Source organism: Nerophis ophidion, linkage group LG28 (genome assembly GCF_033978795.1).
Source record: "Nerophis ophidion isolate RoL-2023_Sa linkage group LG28, RoL_Noph_v1.0, whole genome shotgun sequence".
NCBI classification, from domain to species: domain Eukaryota; kingdom Metazoa; phylum Chordata; class Actinopteri; order Syngnathiformes; family Syngnathidae; genus Nerophis; species Nerophis ophidion.
The window spans coordinates 3,385,512-3,405,146 of record NC_084638.1 but is presented as its reverse complement, the minus strand read 5'-3'; the positions used below and the strand labels follow the sequence as shown (position 1 = coordinate 3,405,146).

General features: G+C 38.7%; 1 protein-coding gene and 1 long non-coding RNA gene across 3 annotated transcripts in view; one reads left to right on the top strand and one right to left on the bottom strand.

The window, feature by feature from the left end:
- The window catches only part of LOC133545130 (MAGUK p55 subfamily member 7-like), a 149,760-nt gene that overhangs the window by 60,376 nt on the left and 69,749 nt on the right, over nt 1-19,635 (top strand). Inside the window, exon 5 of one of the 2 annotated variants that reach the window (XM_061890486.1) lies at nt 11,515-11,649. The exons of the other annotated variant lie outside the window; for it this stretch is intronic. Coding sequence (XP_061746470.1) covers nt 11,515-11,649 — 135 coding nt within the window. The remainder of the gene's footprint in view (nt 1-11,514; nt 11,650-19,635) is intronic. 2 annotated transcript variants of the gene reach the window in all.
- LOC133545133 (uncharacterized) overlaps nt 329-19,635 on the bottom strand; it is a 56,909-nt gene continuing 37,602 nt past the window's right edge. The window contains exon 3 of the long non-coding RNA XR_009804735.1: nt 329-444. This is a non-coding gene — a long non-coding RNA (uncharacterized LOC133545133). The remainder of the gene's footprint in view (nt 445-19,635) is intronic.

The window sequence follows — 19,635 nt, the reverse complement described above, 5'->3', positions numbered from 1 at the left end:
TTAACATTTTAGTGACTGAGGAGCCCTAAGGATAAAAAAAAAAATCCATACATTTTGTTATGGTTTGAAAATGAAAAATATCAAAATATTCTGTTTCTGTCTTCGTCCTGGCAACTTTGAACTTCACCTACCTACCTTACCTTCCGAGACCTTTTACCACAGTTTCATGTACCGATTTTCACGCCTTTGACCACGACACGTAAGTTTTGGTTTGTTTCTTGCCACAGTTAGTGTCTTTTGTTCATTTGTATATAGTCATGCCATTCTGCTGTTTTTTGTTTGAGTATAGTCTAGTTTGTTATCCGCCACTGTGCGCGCCCTTTGTTTTCCTGTTTTGAATTATAGTGTTTAAGTAAATCAAAAATGTACTCACACTCTTGTCTGGCTCGTGCCAATCATCCTTTGCGTGGAAGAAGCAAAACAAATCCGAGTCCGTGCTTGACACTGTAAATAAAAACAGAATACAATGATTTGCAAATCCTTTTCAACTCTTTTTCAATTGAATAGACCGCAAAGAAAAGATACTTAACGTTCGAACTGTAAAACGTTATTTTTTTGCAAATATTAGGACATTTGGAATATGTTTCAAAAAAGCTGGCACAAGTGGCAAAAACAACTGAGAAAGTTGAGGAACGCTCATCACACGCTTATTTGGAACATCCCACAGGTGAACGGGCTGATTGGGAACAGGTGGGTGCCATGATTGGGTATAAAAACAGCTTCCCGAAAAATGCTCACTTATTCACAAACAAGGACGGGGCGAGGGTCATCACTTTTGTCAACAAATGTGTGAGCAAATTGTCGAACAGTTTAAGAACAACATTTCTCAACAAACTATTGTAAGGAATTAGGGTGCGTAATACCATTAAAAGGTTCCGAGAATCTAGAGGAATCACTGCACGGAAGCGATGATATTACAGATCTTCGACCCCTCAGGCGGTACTGCATCAAAAAGCGACGACAGTGCATAAAAGGATATCACCACATAGGCTCAGGAACACTTCAGAAAACCACTGTCAGTAACTACAGTTGGTCGCTACATCTGTAAGTGCAAGTTAAAACTCTACTATACAAAGCCAAAGCCATTTATCAACAACACCCAGAAATGCCGCCGGCTTCACTGGGCCCGAGCTCATCTTCAATGGCCCAAAGTGGAAAAGTGTCCACATTTCTAATCGTTTTTGGAAAATGTGGACTTTGTGTCATCTGTACCAGTAAGAAAAAGAACCATCTGGCTTGTTAAGGGCGCAAAGTTGAAAAGCCAGCATGTGTGATGGTATGGGGGTGTATTAGTGCCCAAGGCATGGGTAACTTACACATCTGTGAAGGCACCATTAATGCTGAAAGGTACATACAGGTTTTGGAGCAACATATGTTGCCATCCAAACAACATTATCATGGACGCTCCTGCTTATTTCTTTCTGAAATAAGCAGGGGCAAAAAGAAAGACATTTATCAACAACACCCAGAAACGCCGCTGGCTTCGCTGGGCCCGAGCTCATCTAACATGCGTTCAAGTGCTCTGTGGTCTGACGAGTCCACATTTAGAATTGTTTTTTGGAAACTGTGGACATCGTGCCCTTCGGACCAAAAAGGAACAGAACCATCCGGATTGTTGTAGGCGAAAAAGTTCAAAAGTTAGCATCTGTGATGGTATGGGGGTGTATTAGTGCCCAAGGCATGGGTAACTTACACATCTGTGAAGGTACATACAGGTTTTGGAGCATCCAAGAAATGTTAGCATGGACGCCCCTGCTTATTTCAGCAACAGCCATGACATTCTAAGTAAATGATTATTTGCCAAAAAAAAAAAAAGCTGGCACAAGTGGCAAAAACGAAAAACATCTGTGAAGGCACCATTAATGCTGAAAGGTATGGTTTTGGAGCATCCAAGCAATGTTACCATGGACGCCCCTGCTTATTTCAGCAACAGCCATAACATTCTAAGTTGATGATTATTTGCCCCCAAAAAAAAAAAAGCTGGCACAAGTTGCAAAAACGAAAAACATCTGTGAAGGCACCATTGATGCTGAAAGTTTTGGAGCACCCAAGCAATGTTACCATGGACGCCCCTGCTTATTTCAGCAACGGCCATGACATTCTAAGTTAATGATTATTTGCCCCCCCAAAAAGAAGCTGGCACAAGTGGCAAAAACGAAAAACATCTGTGAAGGCCCCATTAATGCTGAAAGGTATGGTTTTGGAGCATCCAAGCAATGTTACCATGGACGCCCCTGCTTATTTCAGCAAGAGCCATGACATTCTAAGTTAATGATTATTTGCCCCCCCCCAAAAAAAGCTGGCACAAGTGGCAAAAACGAAAAACATCTGTGAAGGCCCCATTAATGCTGAAAGGTATGGTTTTAGAGCATCCAAACAACGTTACCATGGACGCCCCTGCTTATTTCAGCAACAGCCATAACATTCTACGTGAATGATTATTTGCCGGAAAAAAAAAGCTGGCACGAGTGGCAAAAACGAAAAACATCCGTGAAGGCCCCATTAATGCTGAAAGGTATGGTTTTAGAGCATCCAAGCAACGTTACCATGGACGCCCCTGCTTATTTCAGCAACGGCCATAACATTCTAAGTAAATGATTATTTGCCGGGGGGAAAAAGCTGGTACAAGTGGCAAAAACGAATGAGAAAGGTGTGGAATGCTCATCAGACACTTATTTCGAACATCCCAGTTTCTCAGTTGGAACATTAAATAAATTGTCTTTGCAGTCTATATAATTGAATATAAGTTGAAAAGATTAGAAAATCATTGTATTTAGTTTTTATTTACCATTTACACAACGTGCCGACGTCACTGGTTTTGGGTCTTTCTAATTCTGAAGGCCCAATTTATATCCAATGAGCGACTCCGATCACGTCCAGGAGTTAACGAGGCTTTGGCAATTACTTTCAGACTTCTTGGCAAATTAGCTCAAATTGATTGTCCCGCTCCTTTTTCTCCAAATAGACGGCGCTGCTTTCCGTCAAGCACGTCGTGTTTATTAGTTCTCACCGGCGTCGAGGTCCAGGTAGAGAGCAACAGGTCCGCCGAGAACTGAGAACTTGCAGGTTTGTTTGAACAGTTCCTAATGACCCCGCTCGTTCTCGGCCCCCCGCCCCCCCAGCTCCGTTGCGCGCCGCCGTTTTAAGGTTCCGTCATGCGAACAAAACGTTTGTTTCTTTGGTCCGAGCAGACACCAGGATGACCCCCCGACTGACGGGTTTTTCTCCGGCAGAAATAAGGTTTTCAGACGAACAAAACATGGGATTTTGATACCCGTGTGGTAGAAAATAGACCGTGCGGTCATAGTTTCTTTCAAAACACGACACGTTTGAGTGGAGACACTTGGCGGTGAAGCGGGTTCTCGCAGGTGGTCCAAAGGCCGGCTGTTCCTTCCAAACCGTGACCACGTTTTGGCATGTTGCTAAATTTGCCTTAATGTGCTATAATGCATCACGTCACGCGGACCGGGCCAACGTTCTGCACTCACTCACCTCCCCGTCACCTTTGACCAGTCAGTAAGGCTCGCTGTAGATGCACCTGCCGCACGGGGAGAGGAGCTCGGGGGCGGTTCTGATCGACAGGGGCCTTAGATCCATAAAAGGAATAATGGTAAATGGGTTATATAGCGCTTTTCTACCTTCAAAGTACTCAAAGACACTATGTCCACATTCACCCATTCACACGCTGATGGTGGGGAGCTGCCATGCAAGGCGTTAACCAGGTCCCATCAGGAGCAAGGGTGAAGTGTCTTGCTCAAGGACACAACAGACATGACTCGCGATGGCGATAGATATCTACATATTACCAAATAAAGGCCTCTTCCTAATAACAGCCCGTGTATATTGGTACACCAGAAAAGCTGGGAGAGTAGGCAAAAGTCCTCAAAGTGTTCAAAATTCACAGCCGGCATGGCGTTCCACAAGTCCCGCCGCCGGCCCAGGGCATCCCGGGGCCCCCGAGCAAGACCAAAACGCACCCAGCAGAGAACCACCAAAAGGGGGAGAGAAAATAAGAAAAAGTCGGGAAAAAGTCCAAAAAAAGGTTAAAAATCATACCCGGGTTGGAGTTCCACAAGTCCCGCCACGGGCCGCACAAGCCCCGGGAACCCCGGGCGAGACCAAAACGCACCCAGCAGAGAACCACCAAAAGGGGGAGAGAAAATAAGAAAAAGTCTGAAAAAAGTCCCAAAAAAGGTTAAAAATCATACCCGGGTTGGAGTTACACAAGTCCCGCCACGAGCCGCACAAGCGTAGGCAAGATCAAAACGCACCCAGCAGAGAACCACCAAAAGGGGGAGAGAAAATAAGAAAAAGTCGGGAAAAAGTCCAAAAAAAGGTTAAAAATCATAACACAAGTTCCACAAGTCCCGCCACGAGCCGCACAAGCCCCGGGGCCCCCGGGCAAGACCAAAACGCACCAGCAGAGAACCACCAAAAGGGGGAGAGAAAACAAGAAAAAGTCAGGAAAAAGTCCAAAAGAAGGTTAAAAATCATACCCGGGCTGGAGTTCCACAAGTCCCGCCACGAGCCGCACAAGCCCCGGGGCCCCCGGGCAAGACCAAAACGCACCCAGCAGAGAACCACATAAAGGGGAATAGAAAATAAGAAAAAGTCCTAACATAGGTTAAAAATCATACCCGGGTTGGAGTTCCACAAGTCCCGCCACGAGCCGCACAAGCCTCGAGGCCCCCGGGCAAGACCAAAACGCACCCAGCAGAGAACCACCAAAAGGGGGAGAGAAAATAAGAAAAAGTCTGAAAAAAGTCCCAAAAAAGGTTAAAAATCATACCCGGGTTGGAGTTACACAAGTCCCGCCACGAGCCGCACAAGCCCCGGAGCCCCCGGGCAAGACCAAAACGCACCCAGCAGAGAACCACCAAAAGGGGGGAGAGAAAATAAGAAAAAGTCGGGAAAAAGTCCAAAAAAAAGTAAAAAATCATACCTGGGTTGGAGTTCCACAAGTCCTGGCACAAGTTGCACAAGCCCCGGGGCCCCCTGGGCAAGACCAAAACGCACCCAGCAGAGAACCACAAAAAGGGGAATAGAAAATAAGAAAAAGTCGGGAAAAAGTCCTAACATAGGTTAAAAATCATACCCGGGTTGGAGTTCCACAAGTGCCGCCACGAGCCGCACAAGCCTCGAGGCCCCCTGGGCAAGACCAAAACGCACCCAGCAGAGAACCACCAAAAGGGGGAGAGAAAATAAGAAAAAGTCGGTAAAAAGTCCCAAAAAAGGTTAAAAATCATACCCGGGTTGGAGTTCCACAAGTGCCGCCATGAGACGCACAAGCCCCGGGAACCCCGGGCGAGACCAAAACGCACCCAGCAGAGAACCACATAAAGGGGGAGAGAAAATAAGAAAAAGTCTGAAAAAAGTCCCAAAAAAGGTTAAAAATCATACCCGGGTTGGAGTTACACAAGTCCCGCCACGAGCCGCACAAGCGTAGGCAAGATCAAAACGCACCCAGCAGAGAACCACCAAAAGGGGGAGAGAAAATAAGAAAAAGTCGGGAAAAAGTCCAAAAAAAGGTTAAAAATCATAACACAAGTTCCACAAGTCCTGCCACGAGCCGCACAAGCCCCGGGAACCCCGGGCGAGACCAAAACGCACCCAGCAGAGAACCACCAAAAGGGGGAGAGAAAATATGAAAAAGTCGGGAAAAAGTCCAAAAAAAGGTTAAAAATCATAACACAAGTTCCACAAGTCCCGCCACGAGCCGCACAAGCCCCGGGAACCCCGGGCGAGACCAAAACGCACCCAGCAGAGAACCACCAAAAGGGGGAGAGAAAATATGAAAAAGTCGGGAAAAAGTCCAAAAAAAGGTTAAAAATCATAACACAAGTTCCACAAGTCCCGCCACGAGCCGCACAAGCCCCGGGAACCCCGGGCGAGACCAAAACGCACCCAGCAGAGAACCACCAAAAGGGGGAGAGAAAATAAGAAAAAGTCTGGAAAAAGTCCAAAAAAAAGGTTAAAAATCATAAAAATCCACAACTCCACCACGGGCCGCACAAGCCCCGGAGGATAGGGAGGGGGGGCGAGTGGCGTATTGAAAAAGACAAAACTTCCGGAGGGTCTTCAGATCAATTTGAGCGATGCGATTTGAATGTGTTGGTCTCTCCAAAGCTTTGGAATAAAATGTCAAAATACTATTCTGTCTGGGATTTTTCGAAAATCAGTTTATGTGTCATCAAAAGAGCTTGGGGGTGACAAGCAGATTAAATTCCCTTGGAGGAACATCTGGTCAAACCGCAACACTAGATTGGTAATAGGTGGGGATTGAACCAGGAACTCTCAGGTTGCTGGCACGGTTGCTCTCCCAACCGGGCCACGCCGTCCCTAAGTCCGATTTTATGGTAATATTTTAATGAAAATCAACCCTTTGTTGTTTAAAATCTAGCAAATATAATAAAAATTAAAAAAAGGCCCAAATTTTGTTTGTTTTTTGCGTTTCAGAATTGGAAATAGAATGAACGGAAAGTACACAGGTCCGTGTTTCTTCCGCAAAAATCCCAAAACACTTTCCAGGCCATTTTTTTCTATTTTTATTTCTAAAACAAGAGATGAACATTTTTGGGATTTTTGTGTTTGTCTGGAAAAATAAAAATCCCTAATATTAAAACAGCACAAAATCCAATTGTATGGAAATATTTTAATACAAAAAAAATTACCCTGTATTGTTTGTTTTAAAATCTGCCATATAAAATAGAAATTGAAACACGGCCCTAATTCTATTTTTTAATTTGCGTTTCAAAATTGGAAATAGAATGAACGGAAGGTAGACGGACCGGAAAGGCTAAAACACTGCTTCCGGTTCAATTTGTCATCAAAAAGATTTTGCACATTTTTTTGCGTTTATCTGGAAAAATAAAAATCCATAAAAGGAAAACAGCACAAAATCCAATTTTATGGCAATATTTTAATTTAAAAAATCTACCCTTTTTTGTTTGTTTTAAATTCTGCCATATATAATAAAAATCTAAAAACGGCCCCATTTTCTATAATTTTTTTTTTAAATTTGCGTTTCAGAATTAGAAATAAAATGAACGGAAGGTAGACGGACCGGAAAGACTAATATACTGCTTCCGGTTCAATTTGTCATCACGCGGATAACCACGCATTTTTGCACATTTTTTCGATTTTTTGGTTTAACTGGAAAAATAACAATCCATAAAAGGAAAAAAGCACAAAATTGGTTCAATTTGTCATCACACAGATTTTGAAAAGTTTTTTGCGTCTATCCGGAAAAAAAAATTATTCCAATATTTTAATTGAAAAATCTACCCTTTTTTGTTTGTTTTAAAATCTGCCATATATAATAAAAATCGAAAAACAGCCCTATTTTCTTAAAAAAAAAAAAAAAATGATTTAATTGCGTTTCAGAATTGTAAATAAAATGAACAGAAGTTAGACGGACCGGAAAGGCTAAAATACTGCTTCCGGTTCAATTTGTCATCACACGGATAACCACGCATTTTTGCACATTTTTTCGATTTTTGGGTTTATCTGGAAAAATAACAATCCATAAAAGGAAAACAGCACAAAATTGGTTCAATTTGTCATCACACAGAATTTGCAGTTTTTTGCGTCTATCCGGAAAAAAAATAATTCCATGGTAAGAAAACAGCACAAAATCCAATTTTATGGCAATATTTTAATTAAAAAATCAACCCTTTTTTGTTTGTTTTAAATTCTGCCATATATAATAAAAATCGAAAAACGGCCCTACTTTCTGAAATGTTCTTAATTTGCGTTTCAGAATCGGAAAAAGATTGAAGGGAAGGTACACGGACCGGAAAAGCTAAAATACTGCTTCCGGTTTAATTTTTCATCAAACACATGACTACGTATTTTTGCAAATGTTTTCGATGTATGTGTTTATCGGGAAAAATAAAAATCCATAAAAGCAAAACAGCACAAAATCCAATTTTATGGCGAAATTTTTATGAAAATCAACCATTTTTTGTTTGTTTAAAAATCTGCCATATATAATAAAAATTGAAAAATGAGCCTTTTATTTGCGTTTCAGAATTGGAAATAAAACGAACGGAAGGTACACAAACCGGAAAAGCTAAAATACTGCTTCCGGTTTAATTTGTCATCATACAGATAACCATGCATTTTTGCACATTTTTCCGATGTTTGTGTTTATCTGGAAAAACAAAAATCCATTAAAGCAAAACAGCACAAAATCCAATTCTATGGCGAAATTTTTACGAAAATCAACCATTTTTTTTTTGTTTTAAAATCTGCCATATATAATAAAAATAAAAAAACGGCCCTTTTATTCGCGTTTCACAATTGGAAACAAAACGGACGGAATGTACGCAAACCGGTAAGGCAAAAATACTGCTTCCGGTTGAATTCGTCATCACAAAGATAACCACGCATTTTTGCAAATTTTTTCGATTTTTGTGTTTATCTGGCAAAATAAAACTCCATAAAAGGAAAACAGCAAAAACTCAGTCAAATTTGTCATCACATAGATTTTGCACATTTTTTTGCGTTTATCCGGAAAAATAAAAATCCATAATAGGAAAACAGCACTAAATCCAATTTTATGGCAAAATTTTAATAAAAAATCTACCCTTTTTTGTTCGGTTTAAAATCAGCCATATATGATAAAAATTGAAACACAGCCCTAATTAAATTTTTTAATTTGCGTTTCAGAATTGGAAATAGAATTAACAGAAGGTACACGGACTGGAAAAGGTAAAATAATACTTTCGGTCCAATTCGTCAATCTCACAGATTTTGCTAATTTATTTGCGTTTACCTGGAAAAAAATGTAATTAAAAAGAGGAAAACAGCACTAAATCCAATTTTATGGCAAAATGTTAATGAAAATCAACCCCTTTTTGTTCGTTTTAAAATCTGTCATGTGAAAATAATAAAAATGGAAAAACCGCCCTAATTTTATTTATGTTTTTGCGTTTCAGAATTGGAAATAAAATAAACGGAAGGTACACGGACCGGAAAGGCTAAAATATTGCTTCCGGTTCAATTTGTCATCACAGAGTTAACCACGCAAAAATTAAATTCCATAAAAGGAAAACAGCACAGAATTGGTTCAATTTGTTACCACACAGGTTTTGCGCATTTTTTTTTTTTTTTTGCATTTTTCTGGAAAAAAGTCAAATCCATAATAGGAAACAGCACAAAATCCAATTTTATGGCAATATAATAATAAAAAAATCCCTTTTTTTTTTGTTTTCAAATCTGCCATATATAATAAAAATCAAAAAATGGCCCTAATTTTTTAATTTTTTTAAATTTGCGCTTCAGAATTGGAAACAGAATGAACGGAAGGTACACGGACCGAAAAGGCTAAAATACCGCTTCCGGTTCAATTTGTGATCACACAGATAACCACAAATTTTTGCACTTTTTCTTGCGTTTTTCTGGAAAACATCAAATTCATAATAGGAAAACAGCACAAAATCCAATTTTATAGCAATATTCTAATGAAAATTCGACCCTTTTTTGTTTGTTTTCAAATCTGCCATATATGATAAAAATCGACCATAATGGCTAAAATACCGCTTCCGGTTCAATTTGTCATCACACAGATTTTGCACATTTTTTTTTTGCATTTATCTGGAAAAATAAAAATCCATAATAGGAAAACAGCACTAAATCCAATTTTATGGCAAAATTTTAATAAAAAATCTACCCTTTTTTGTTCGGTTTAAAATCAGCCATATATGATAAAAATTGAAACACAGCCCTAATTAAATTTTTTAATTTGCGTTTCAGAATTGGAAATCGAATTAACAGAAGGTACACGGACTGGAAAAGGTAAAATAATGCTTTCGGTCCAATTTGTCAATCTCACAGATTTTGCTAATTTATTTGCGTTTACCTGGAAAAAAATGTAATTAAAAAGAGGAAAACAGCACTAAATCCAATTTTATGGCAAAATGTTAATGAAAATCAACCCCTTTTTGTTCGTTTTAAAATCTGTCATATGAAAATAATAAAAATGGAAAAACCGCCCTAATTTTATTTATGTTTTTGCGTTTCAGAATTGGAAATAGAATAAACGGAAGGTACACGGACCGGAAAGGCTAAAATATTGCTTCCGGTTCAATTTGTCATCACAGAGTTAACCACGCAAAAATTACATTCCATAAAAGGAAAACAGCACAGAATTGGTTAAATTTTTTACCACACAGGTTACGCGCATTTTTTTTTTTTTTTGCATTTTTCTGGAAAAAAGTCAAATCCATAATAGGAAACAGCACAAAATCCAATTTTATGGCAATATAATAATAAAAAAAATCCCTTTTTTTTTGTTTTCAAATCTGCCATATATAATAAAAATCAAAAAATGGCCCTAATTTTTGAATTTTTTTTTATTTGCGCTTCAGAATTGGAAACAGAATGAACGGAAGGTACACGGACCGAAAAGGCTAAAATACCGCTTCCGGTTCAATTTGTGATCACGCAGATAACCACAAATTTTTGCACATTTTCTTGCGTTTTATCTGGAAAACATCAAATTCATAATGGGAAAACAGTACAAAATCCAATTTTATAGCAATATTCTAATGAAAAATCGACCCTTTTTTGTTTGTTTTCAAATCTGCCATATATGATAAAAATCGACCATAATGGCTAAAATACCGCTTCCGGTTCAATTTGGGATCACACAGATGACCACAAATTTTTGCACATTTTCTTGCGTTTTATCTGGAAAACATCAAATTCATAATAGGAAAACAGCACAAAATCCAATTTTATAGCAATATTCTAATGAAAAATCGACCCTTTTTTGTTTGTTTTCAAATCTGCCATATATGATAAAAATCGACCATAATGGCTAAAATACCGCTTCCGGTTCAATTTGTCATCACACAGATTTTGCACATTTTTTTTTTGCATTTATCTGGAAAAATAAAAATCCATAATAGGAAAACAGCACAAAATCCAATTTCATGGCAATATTTCAATATTGTTCGTTTTAAAATCTGCCGTATATAACAAAAATTCGACCCCAATTTTTTTGGAGGATACACTTTTCAGAATTTGAAATAGAATTAACACATATAATTTAACTATAAATATAAATAGAACATACACGGACCCTCAAAACACGTGTATTTCAAATCGTTAAAATTAATTGATATCAATTTAATTGGTGTTTGGCCACCTAAAACGGCACGATTCCAACATGTAACATGCCTTTCAAAAAGAAAAACAAACTTATATGAAATGAAATATTTGTATAAAAACATTACGGGACAGTATTGGGATGCAATACAACTGAAGGCCTCTGTGGTCCATACATTACAAAGGCATATCTAATAAATAGGTAGCACGTTTGTGGGGGGGCGCGGTCTGCAGGCCTGCATCGAAGGTGCATAGATGGCCCAGGTGGGCCTTATTATTTAATCATCCTAAAACTGCTTTGTGCACCTGAACCGGGCTCTCATATCGGTACTTGGTGGTCTGAAGAACACAACATTATATTGAATTAGTGCATGGTGACTTTAGTGTGCCTTTGTTGTGCAGAGTCTTCTGTACGTCCACGATGCAATAGCGCAGAGAGACTACGAGCCGACACTGCCGCCAATCCCCGACTGCGTAACGGATGACGAAGACGACTCGGTCAAGATCGTCAGTCTGGTCAAAACCAAAGAGCCCCTGGTCAGTAACTTTTTTCTAACCTGTTGACATTAGACAATACGACAAACCCCGTTTCCATACGAGTTGGGAATTTGAGTTTGATGTAAATATAAACGGAATACAATGATTTGCAAATCATTTTCAACCCTTTTTCAGTTAAATATGCTACAAAGACAACATATTTGATGTTCAAACTGATAAACTTTATATATTTTTTGCAAATAATCATTAACTTTAGAATTTGATGCCAGCAGCGCGTGACAAAGAAGTTTGGAAAGGTGGCAATAAATACTGATAAAGTTGAGGAATGCTCATCAAACACTTATTTGGAACATCCCACAGGTGTGCAGGCTAATTGGGAACAGGTGGGTGCCATGATTGGGTATAAAAGCAGCTTCCAGGAAATGCTAAGTAATTCACAAACAAGGATGGGAGGCTCATCAATTTGTAAGCAAATTGTCGAACAGTTTTCGAACATTTCTCAACGAGCTACTGCAAGGAATTTAGGGATCTTACCATCTACGGTCCGTAAAATCATCAAAAGGTTCAGAGAATCTGGATAAATCACTGCACGTAAGCGACGATTTTACGGACCCTTTGATCCCTCAGGCGGTACCGCATCAAAAACCGACGTCGGTGTGTAAAGGATATCACCACAAGGGCTCAGGAACACTTCATAAAACCACTGTCAGTAACTGCAGTTGGTCGCTACATCCGCAAGTTGCAAGTTAAAACTCTACTCTGCAAAGCGAGAGCTATTTATCAACAACACCCAGAAACGCCGCCAGCTTCGCTGGGCCCGAGATCATCTACGATGGAATGTCGCAAAGTGGAAAAGTGTTCTGTGGTTTGACGAGTCCACATTTCTAATTGTTTATGTAAACTGTGGACTTCATGTCGTCCGCACCAAAGAGGAAAAGAACTATACGGATTGTTCTAGGCGCAAAATTGAAAAGCCAGCATCTGTGATGGTATGGGGGCGTGTTAATGGCCAAGCCATGGGTAACTTACACATTTGTGAAGGCACCATTAATGCTGAATGGTTTTGGAGCAACATGTTGTATCATGGACGCCCCTGCTTATTTCAGAAAGACAATACAATTCTCAGTTGGAACATGAAATATCTTGTCTTTGCAGTCTATTTAGCTGAATATAAGTTGAAAAGGATTAGCAAATCATCGTATTCTGCTTTTATTTACCATTTACTCAACGGGTCGACTTCCCTGAGTTGGGGTTTTGTAGAAATGCGGGCTTCTTGTCAGTTCCTAATTGATCCCCCTTCAGTTATTCTGGACTGAGATCATTCCTCGGCCGCGCCTGATGCCAATTACCTTTCCAAGGCTGGTCTTTAATCATGACAAATATTCTTCGGTCCTACCAGAACATCTCAGTCCGCCTCCTTCCAAGCTATTGTCACTCCATTTCTTGGATCAGCTGCTATCAGACTGGAAAAGGAATACAAGTTCAAAGAACACACATTTCCACCAAGGCCTGTAAATTAGTTTTTTGTTTTTTTTCCCCCGTTTAAAAAAAACAAAACAAGAGCAGACGTTTTTTGGGGATTTGAGCGTGGATCAAGGTCTATGTGGAGAGTACTCGGGGATTGAGTAACGTTGACCAGATTGTGTTCCGTCAACAGGTCCAGTGGTTCATTAGTAAATAGCAACAATCCAGTCAAGCCTCCAGACTTCCTTCTAATTTTGTGATTGACAAAGAGACTGGAGGGCAAAAAAAAAAACATTCTAATCACAACAAAGTATGCTCAGCATGTTTAGCAAATATAAGAAGTATTAAAGCTACTTAGGCTGCTGCCCCCGCGACCCAAGCCCGGATAAGCGTTAAGGAAAATTTAGTTTTGAAGGGGGTTTTGCCAACTTCCTGTTGATTTTTGCTGAAGGATGTTAATTAGTAAAATGTAGGCCTGAGTGAGACCTACATAGAGGTTTTTGTTTCATGTCCCTCCAACAAGCAGTTTTGTCTGTGTTTTCTCCCTAGGAGCCGTTTAGTCTATGTTTTGTTAAGAATAATTATTTGGTTTTGTATACCAAAGTTCATCTACAGTATTTCCTTGAATTGCCGCCGGGGCGCTAATTAATTTGAAACCTCTTCCCACTCCTTCGCTTACCGAAAGCATGCGGTAATAGTAAGCATGCGCTAATTATTTTAAAACCTCTTCCCACTCCTGCGCTTACCAAAAGCATGCGGTAATAGTAAGCATGCGCTAAATATTTTAAAACCTCTTCTCACTCCGGCACATACCAAAGGCATGCAGTAAAAATTTGAGTGTGACGTAAAGATACCATCATGAAAAGGATATTTAATAAAAATTAAAAAAAACCTTATTATGGTCTTACCTTTACTTATAAATATAGTCCATGCCAGCTCCTTCTGATCAAAATCCCTGATAACTTGTTTATAGAAGTCTTCCTTATCTTTCTTCCGTTTTAAAAGTCTCGATGGAGATCTTTCTTTATTACCTCCCGCTTCGATTGAAAGTCCAGTTTGGAAAACTGCTACCAGAAGGCCCGTCATATCCGTCCCAGCACATATCACGCGACTCATTGTCACTTCTTCTGCAGCCGAGTAGTGGCAAGAAGGATCACTAGCGCCCTCTACCACCAGGAGGCGGGAGTCATTTAGTGAGTCATATTTGACACATGCAGCTACGGTATTGTGACTGTCTCAAGCCGTCATCTCGCGGGTTCCCTGGACCACCAAGGAAGGACATGGCTTGAGCAGTTTGACTCTGTATATTTTTCAATAAAACCGCTCCTTCTCTCTGCTCGCTCGCCGTCTCCTTGCCGCCATCTTGGGCCGGGCTCCAGCGTGCCCTGTCTGTCTGTCGGACCGTCGGCTCCACCTCTCCACAGGTATATTAAAAAAACATAGCTGCTTACTGTTATTTTTAGCATTTTATGCGATTTCAAATTACCGGTATTGAAACTAGCCTCCTCCATTTTGAAAGTGATGACAGGGGAAGTGTCACTCTTGACGTCACGAGTTTGATCCGGCAGTAATTCAAGGCAGGTGCATACTATATGCCCGGCGGCAATTCAAGGAAAAACGGTATTTAGTCAGTTTATTATTATTATTATTATTATTCTCCAGGTTTTGGCGCACAACCTTGCACATTTTTCATCCGATTGAAACCGTTCCAACTTCAAACTGTTTTGCCTATTCGGGAATCGCGAGCTTTTCCTGGAAAAATTCAAAAAAAAAAATCCCAGATTTCCCAGAATTCCAGGTTTTCTGGGACATTTTTCCCCCCATTCAAAATTAATTGGCCAATTTTCAAACTTCCACCATTTCTACATTTTTCAACCTATTCAAACCATTTCACCTTCAACACCTTCAACACCTTCCATTATTCTGAATTTCCAGAATAATGGAAGGTGTTGAAGGTGAAATTTCCCAGAATTCCAGGTTTTGAAAAATGTAGAAATGGCGGAAGTTTGACAAACGGCCAATTTTGAATTATGGAAGGTGTTGAAGGTGAAATGGTTTGAATAGGTTGAAAAATGTAGAAATGGCGGAAGTTTGAAAAACGGCCAATTCATTTTGAATGGGGGAAAAATGTCCCGGAAAACCTGGAATTCTGGGAAATTTCACCTTCAACACCTTCCATTATTCTGGAAATTCAGAATAATGGAAGGTGTTGAAAGAGAAATGGTTTGAATTGGTTGAAAAATGTAGAAATGGCGGAAGTTTGAAAAACGGCCAATTCATTTTGAACGGGGGAAAAATGTCCCGGAAAACCTGGAATTCTGGGAAATTTCACCTTCAACACCTTCCATTATTCTGGAAATTCAGAATAATGGAAGGTGTTGAAGGTGAAATGGTTTGATTAGGTTGAAAAATGTAGAAATGGCGGAAGTTTGAAAAACGGCCAATTCATTTTGAATGGGGGAAAAATGTCCCGGAAAACCTGGAATTCTGGGAAATCGGGGAATCTTTTTTTAATTTTTCCAGGAAAAGCTTGTGATTCCCGAATAGGCAAACTATAATTTTCCCAAGTTTAGAAAAATTCCAGGATTTTGCAGATTTTTCAGGGAAAATCCCATTGAAATGAATGGGACATTTTTCAAACCTGCACAATTCTCACATTCTTCAACCGATTTGAACCATTCCACATTCAACCCATCCTAGACATTCAAACTACCATTTTTCCACATTAAACACATTTCCAAGAATTCCCGTTTTTTTAGTAACCTATTTCCACCCTTGTTAAGTTTGACTACTCCTTTCACATTTTTCAACACATTTCAACATTCCACCGTCAAAACATTCATATTCAGGACAAAAACCAAGTTGGTTAAGGAACTAAAAAAAATTCCCGGTTTTCACGAAATTTCTCAATTAAAAACTGTTACTAATTCAACATTTCTTGACGAATTTAAACAATTCCAACACGAACCAATTCAGCTCATTCAGAACATTCATGCTCCTAATCATTTTTTTAAAATCCCCCATTTCCCGAAATTCCCAAATTTCCAGGAAGTTCCCATTGAAACGTTTGGGACATTTTTCCAACCTTCACAATTCCCACATTCTTCAACCGATTCAAACCATTCCACATTCAACTCATCCTAGACATTCAAACTATCATTTTTCCACATTCAACAAATTTCCAGGAATTCCCGTTTTTTTGGTAACCTATTTCCACCCTTCTTAAGTCCAACTACTCCTTTCACATTTTTCAACCCATTTCAACCGTTCCATCATCAAAACATTCATATTCAGGACAAAAACCAAGTTGGTTAAGGAACTAAAAAAAATTCCCGGTTTTCCCGAAATTTCTCAATTAAAAACTGTTACTAATTCAACATTTCTTGACCAATTTAAACAATTCCAACCCCAACCAATTCAGCTCATTCAGAACATTCATGCTCCTAATCATTTTTTTTTAAATCCCCCATTTCCCGAAATTCCCAAATTTCCAGGAAGTTTCCATTGAAACGTTCCACATTCAACAAAAATCCAGGAATTCCCGTTTTTTTTGGTAACCTATTTCCACCCTTCTTAAGTCCAACTACTCCTTTCACATTTTTCAACCCATTTTAACCATTTCACAGTCAAAACATTCATATTCAGAACAAAAGGACCAAAACCAAGTTGGTTAAGGAACTAAAAAAAATCCCGGTTTTCCCGAAATTCGAGAAATTTCTCAATTAAAAACCGTCACTAATTCAACATTTCTTGACCGATTTAAACAATTCCAACACCAACCAATTCAGCTCATTCAGAACATTCATGCTCCTAATCATTTTTTTTAAATCCTCCTTTTCCCAAAATTCCCAAATTTCCAGGAAGTTTCCATTGAAACGTTCCACATTCAACAAAATTCCAGGAATTCCCATTTTTTTGGGTAACCTATTTCCACCCTTCTTAAGTCCAACTACTCCTTTCACATTTTTCAACACATTTCAACCGTTCCATCATCAAAACAATCCTCATATTCAGGACAAAAACCAAGTTGGTTAAGGAACTAAAAAAAATCCCGGTTTTCCCGAAATTCGAGAAATTTCTCAATTAAAAACCGTCACTAATTCAACATTTCTTGACCAATTTAAACAATTCCAACCCAAACCAATTCAGCTCATTCAGAACATTCATGCTCTTAATCATTTTTTTTTTAAATCCTCCTTTTCCCAAAATTCCCAAATTTCCAGGAAGTTTCCATTGAAACGTTCCACATTCAACAAAATTCCAGGAATTCCCGTTTTTTTTGGTAACCTATTTCCACCCTTCTTAAGTCCAACTACTCCTTTCACATTTTTCAACCCATTTCAACCGTTCCATCATCAAAACATCCCTCATATTCAGGACAGAAACCAAGTTGGTTAAGGAACTAAAAAAAATCCCGGTTTTCCCGAAATTCGAGAAATTTCTCAATTAAAAACTGTTACTAATTCAACATTTCTTGACCGATTTAAACAATTCCAACACCAACCAATTCAGCTCATTCAGAACATTCATGCTCCTAATCATTTTTTTTTTTAAATCCCCCATTTCCCGAAATTCCCAAATTTCCAGGAAGTTTCCATTGAAACGTTTGGGACATTTTTCCAACCTTCATAATTCCCACATTTTTCAACCGATTCAAACCATTCCACATTCAACTCATCCTAGACATTCAAACTACCATTTTTCCACATTCAACAAATTTCCAGAAATTCCCGTTTTTGGTAACCTATTTCCACCCTTGTTAAGTTCAACTACTCCTTTCACATTTTTCAACACATTTCAACATTCCATCATCAAAACATTCATATTCAGGACAAAAACCAAGTTGGTTAAGGAACTAAAAAAAATTCCCGGTTTTCCCGAAATTTCTCAATTAAAAACTGTTACTAATTCAACATTTCTTGACTGATTTAAACAATTCCAACACCAACCAATTCAGCTCATTTAGAACATTCATGCTCTTAATCATTTTTTTTAAATCCCCCATTTCCCGAAATTCCCAAATTTCCAGGAAGTTTCCATTGAAACGTTCCACATTCAACAAAATTCCAGGAATTCCCGTTTTTTTTGGTAACCTATTTCCACCCTTCTTAAGTCCAACTACTCCTTTCACATTTTTCAACCCATTTCAACCGTTCCATCATCAAAACATTCCTCATATTCAGGACAAAAACCAAGTTGGTTAAGGAACTAGAAAAAATCCCGGTTTTCCCGAAATTTGAGAAATTTCTCAATTAAAAACCGTCACTAATTCAACATTTCTTGACCGATTTAAACAATTCCAACACCAACCAATTCAGCTCATTCAGAACATTCATGCTCTTAATCATTTTTTTTAAATCCCCCGTTTCCCGAAATTCCCAAATTTCCAGGAAGTTCCCATTGAAATGAATAGGACATTTTTCAAACCTGTACAATTCCCACATTTTTCAACCTATTCGAACCATTCCACATTCAACCCATCCTAGACATTTAAACTACCATTTTTCCACATTCAACAAATTTCCAGGAATTCCCGTTTTTTTGGTAACCTATTTCCACCCTTGTTAAGTTTGACTACTCCTTTCACATTTTTCAACACATTTCAACATTCCATCATCAAAACAATCCTCATATTCAGGACAAAAACCAAGTTGGTTAAGGAACTAAAAAAAATTCCCTGTTTTCCCAAAATTTCTCAATTAAAAACTGTTACTAATTCAACAATTCTTGACTGATTTAAACAATTCCAACACCAACCAATTCAGCTCATTCAGAACATTCATGCTCCTAATCATTTTTTTTTAAATCCCCCATTTCCCGAAATTCCCAAATTTCCAGGAAGTTTCCATTGAAACGTTCCACATTCAACAAAATTCCAGGAATTCCCGTTTTTTTTGGTAACCTATTTCCACCCTTCTTAAGTCCAACTACTCCTTTCACATTTTTCAACCCATTTCAACCGTTCCATCATCAAAACATTCCTCATATTCAGGACAAAAACCAAGTTGGTTAAGGAACTAAAAAAAATCCCAGGTTTTCCCGAAATTCGAGAAATTTCTCAATTAAAAACCGTCACTAATTCAACATTTCTTGACCAATTTAAACAATTCCAACCCCAACCAATTCAGCTCATTCAGAACATTCATGCTCCTAATCATTTTTTAAAAATCCCCCATTTCCCGAAATTCCCAAATTTCCAGGAAGTTTCCATTGAAACGTTTGGGACATTTTTCAAACCTGTACAATTCCCACATTTTTCAACCGATTCAAACCATTCCACATTCAACTCATCCTAGACATTCAAACTACCATTTTTCCACATTAAACAAATTTCCAGGAATTCCCGTTTTTTTGGTAACCTATTTCCACCCTTGTTAAGTTTGACTACTCCTTTCACATTTTTCAACCCATTTCAACCGTTCCACCATCAAAACATTCCTCATATTCAGGACAAAAACCAGGTTGGTTAAGGAACTAAAAAAAATCCCGGTTTTCCCGAAATTCGAGAAATTTCTCAATTAAAAACCGTCACTAATTCAACATTTCTTGACCAATTTAAAC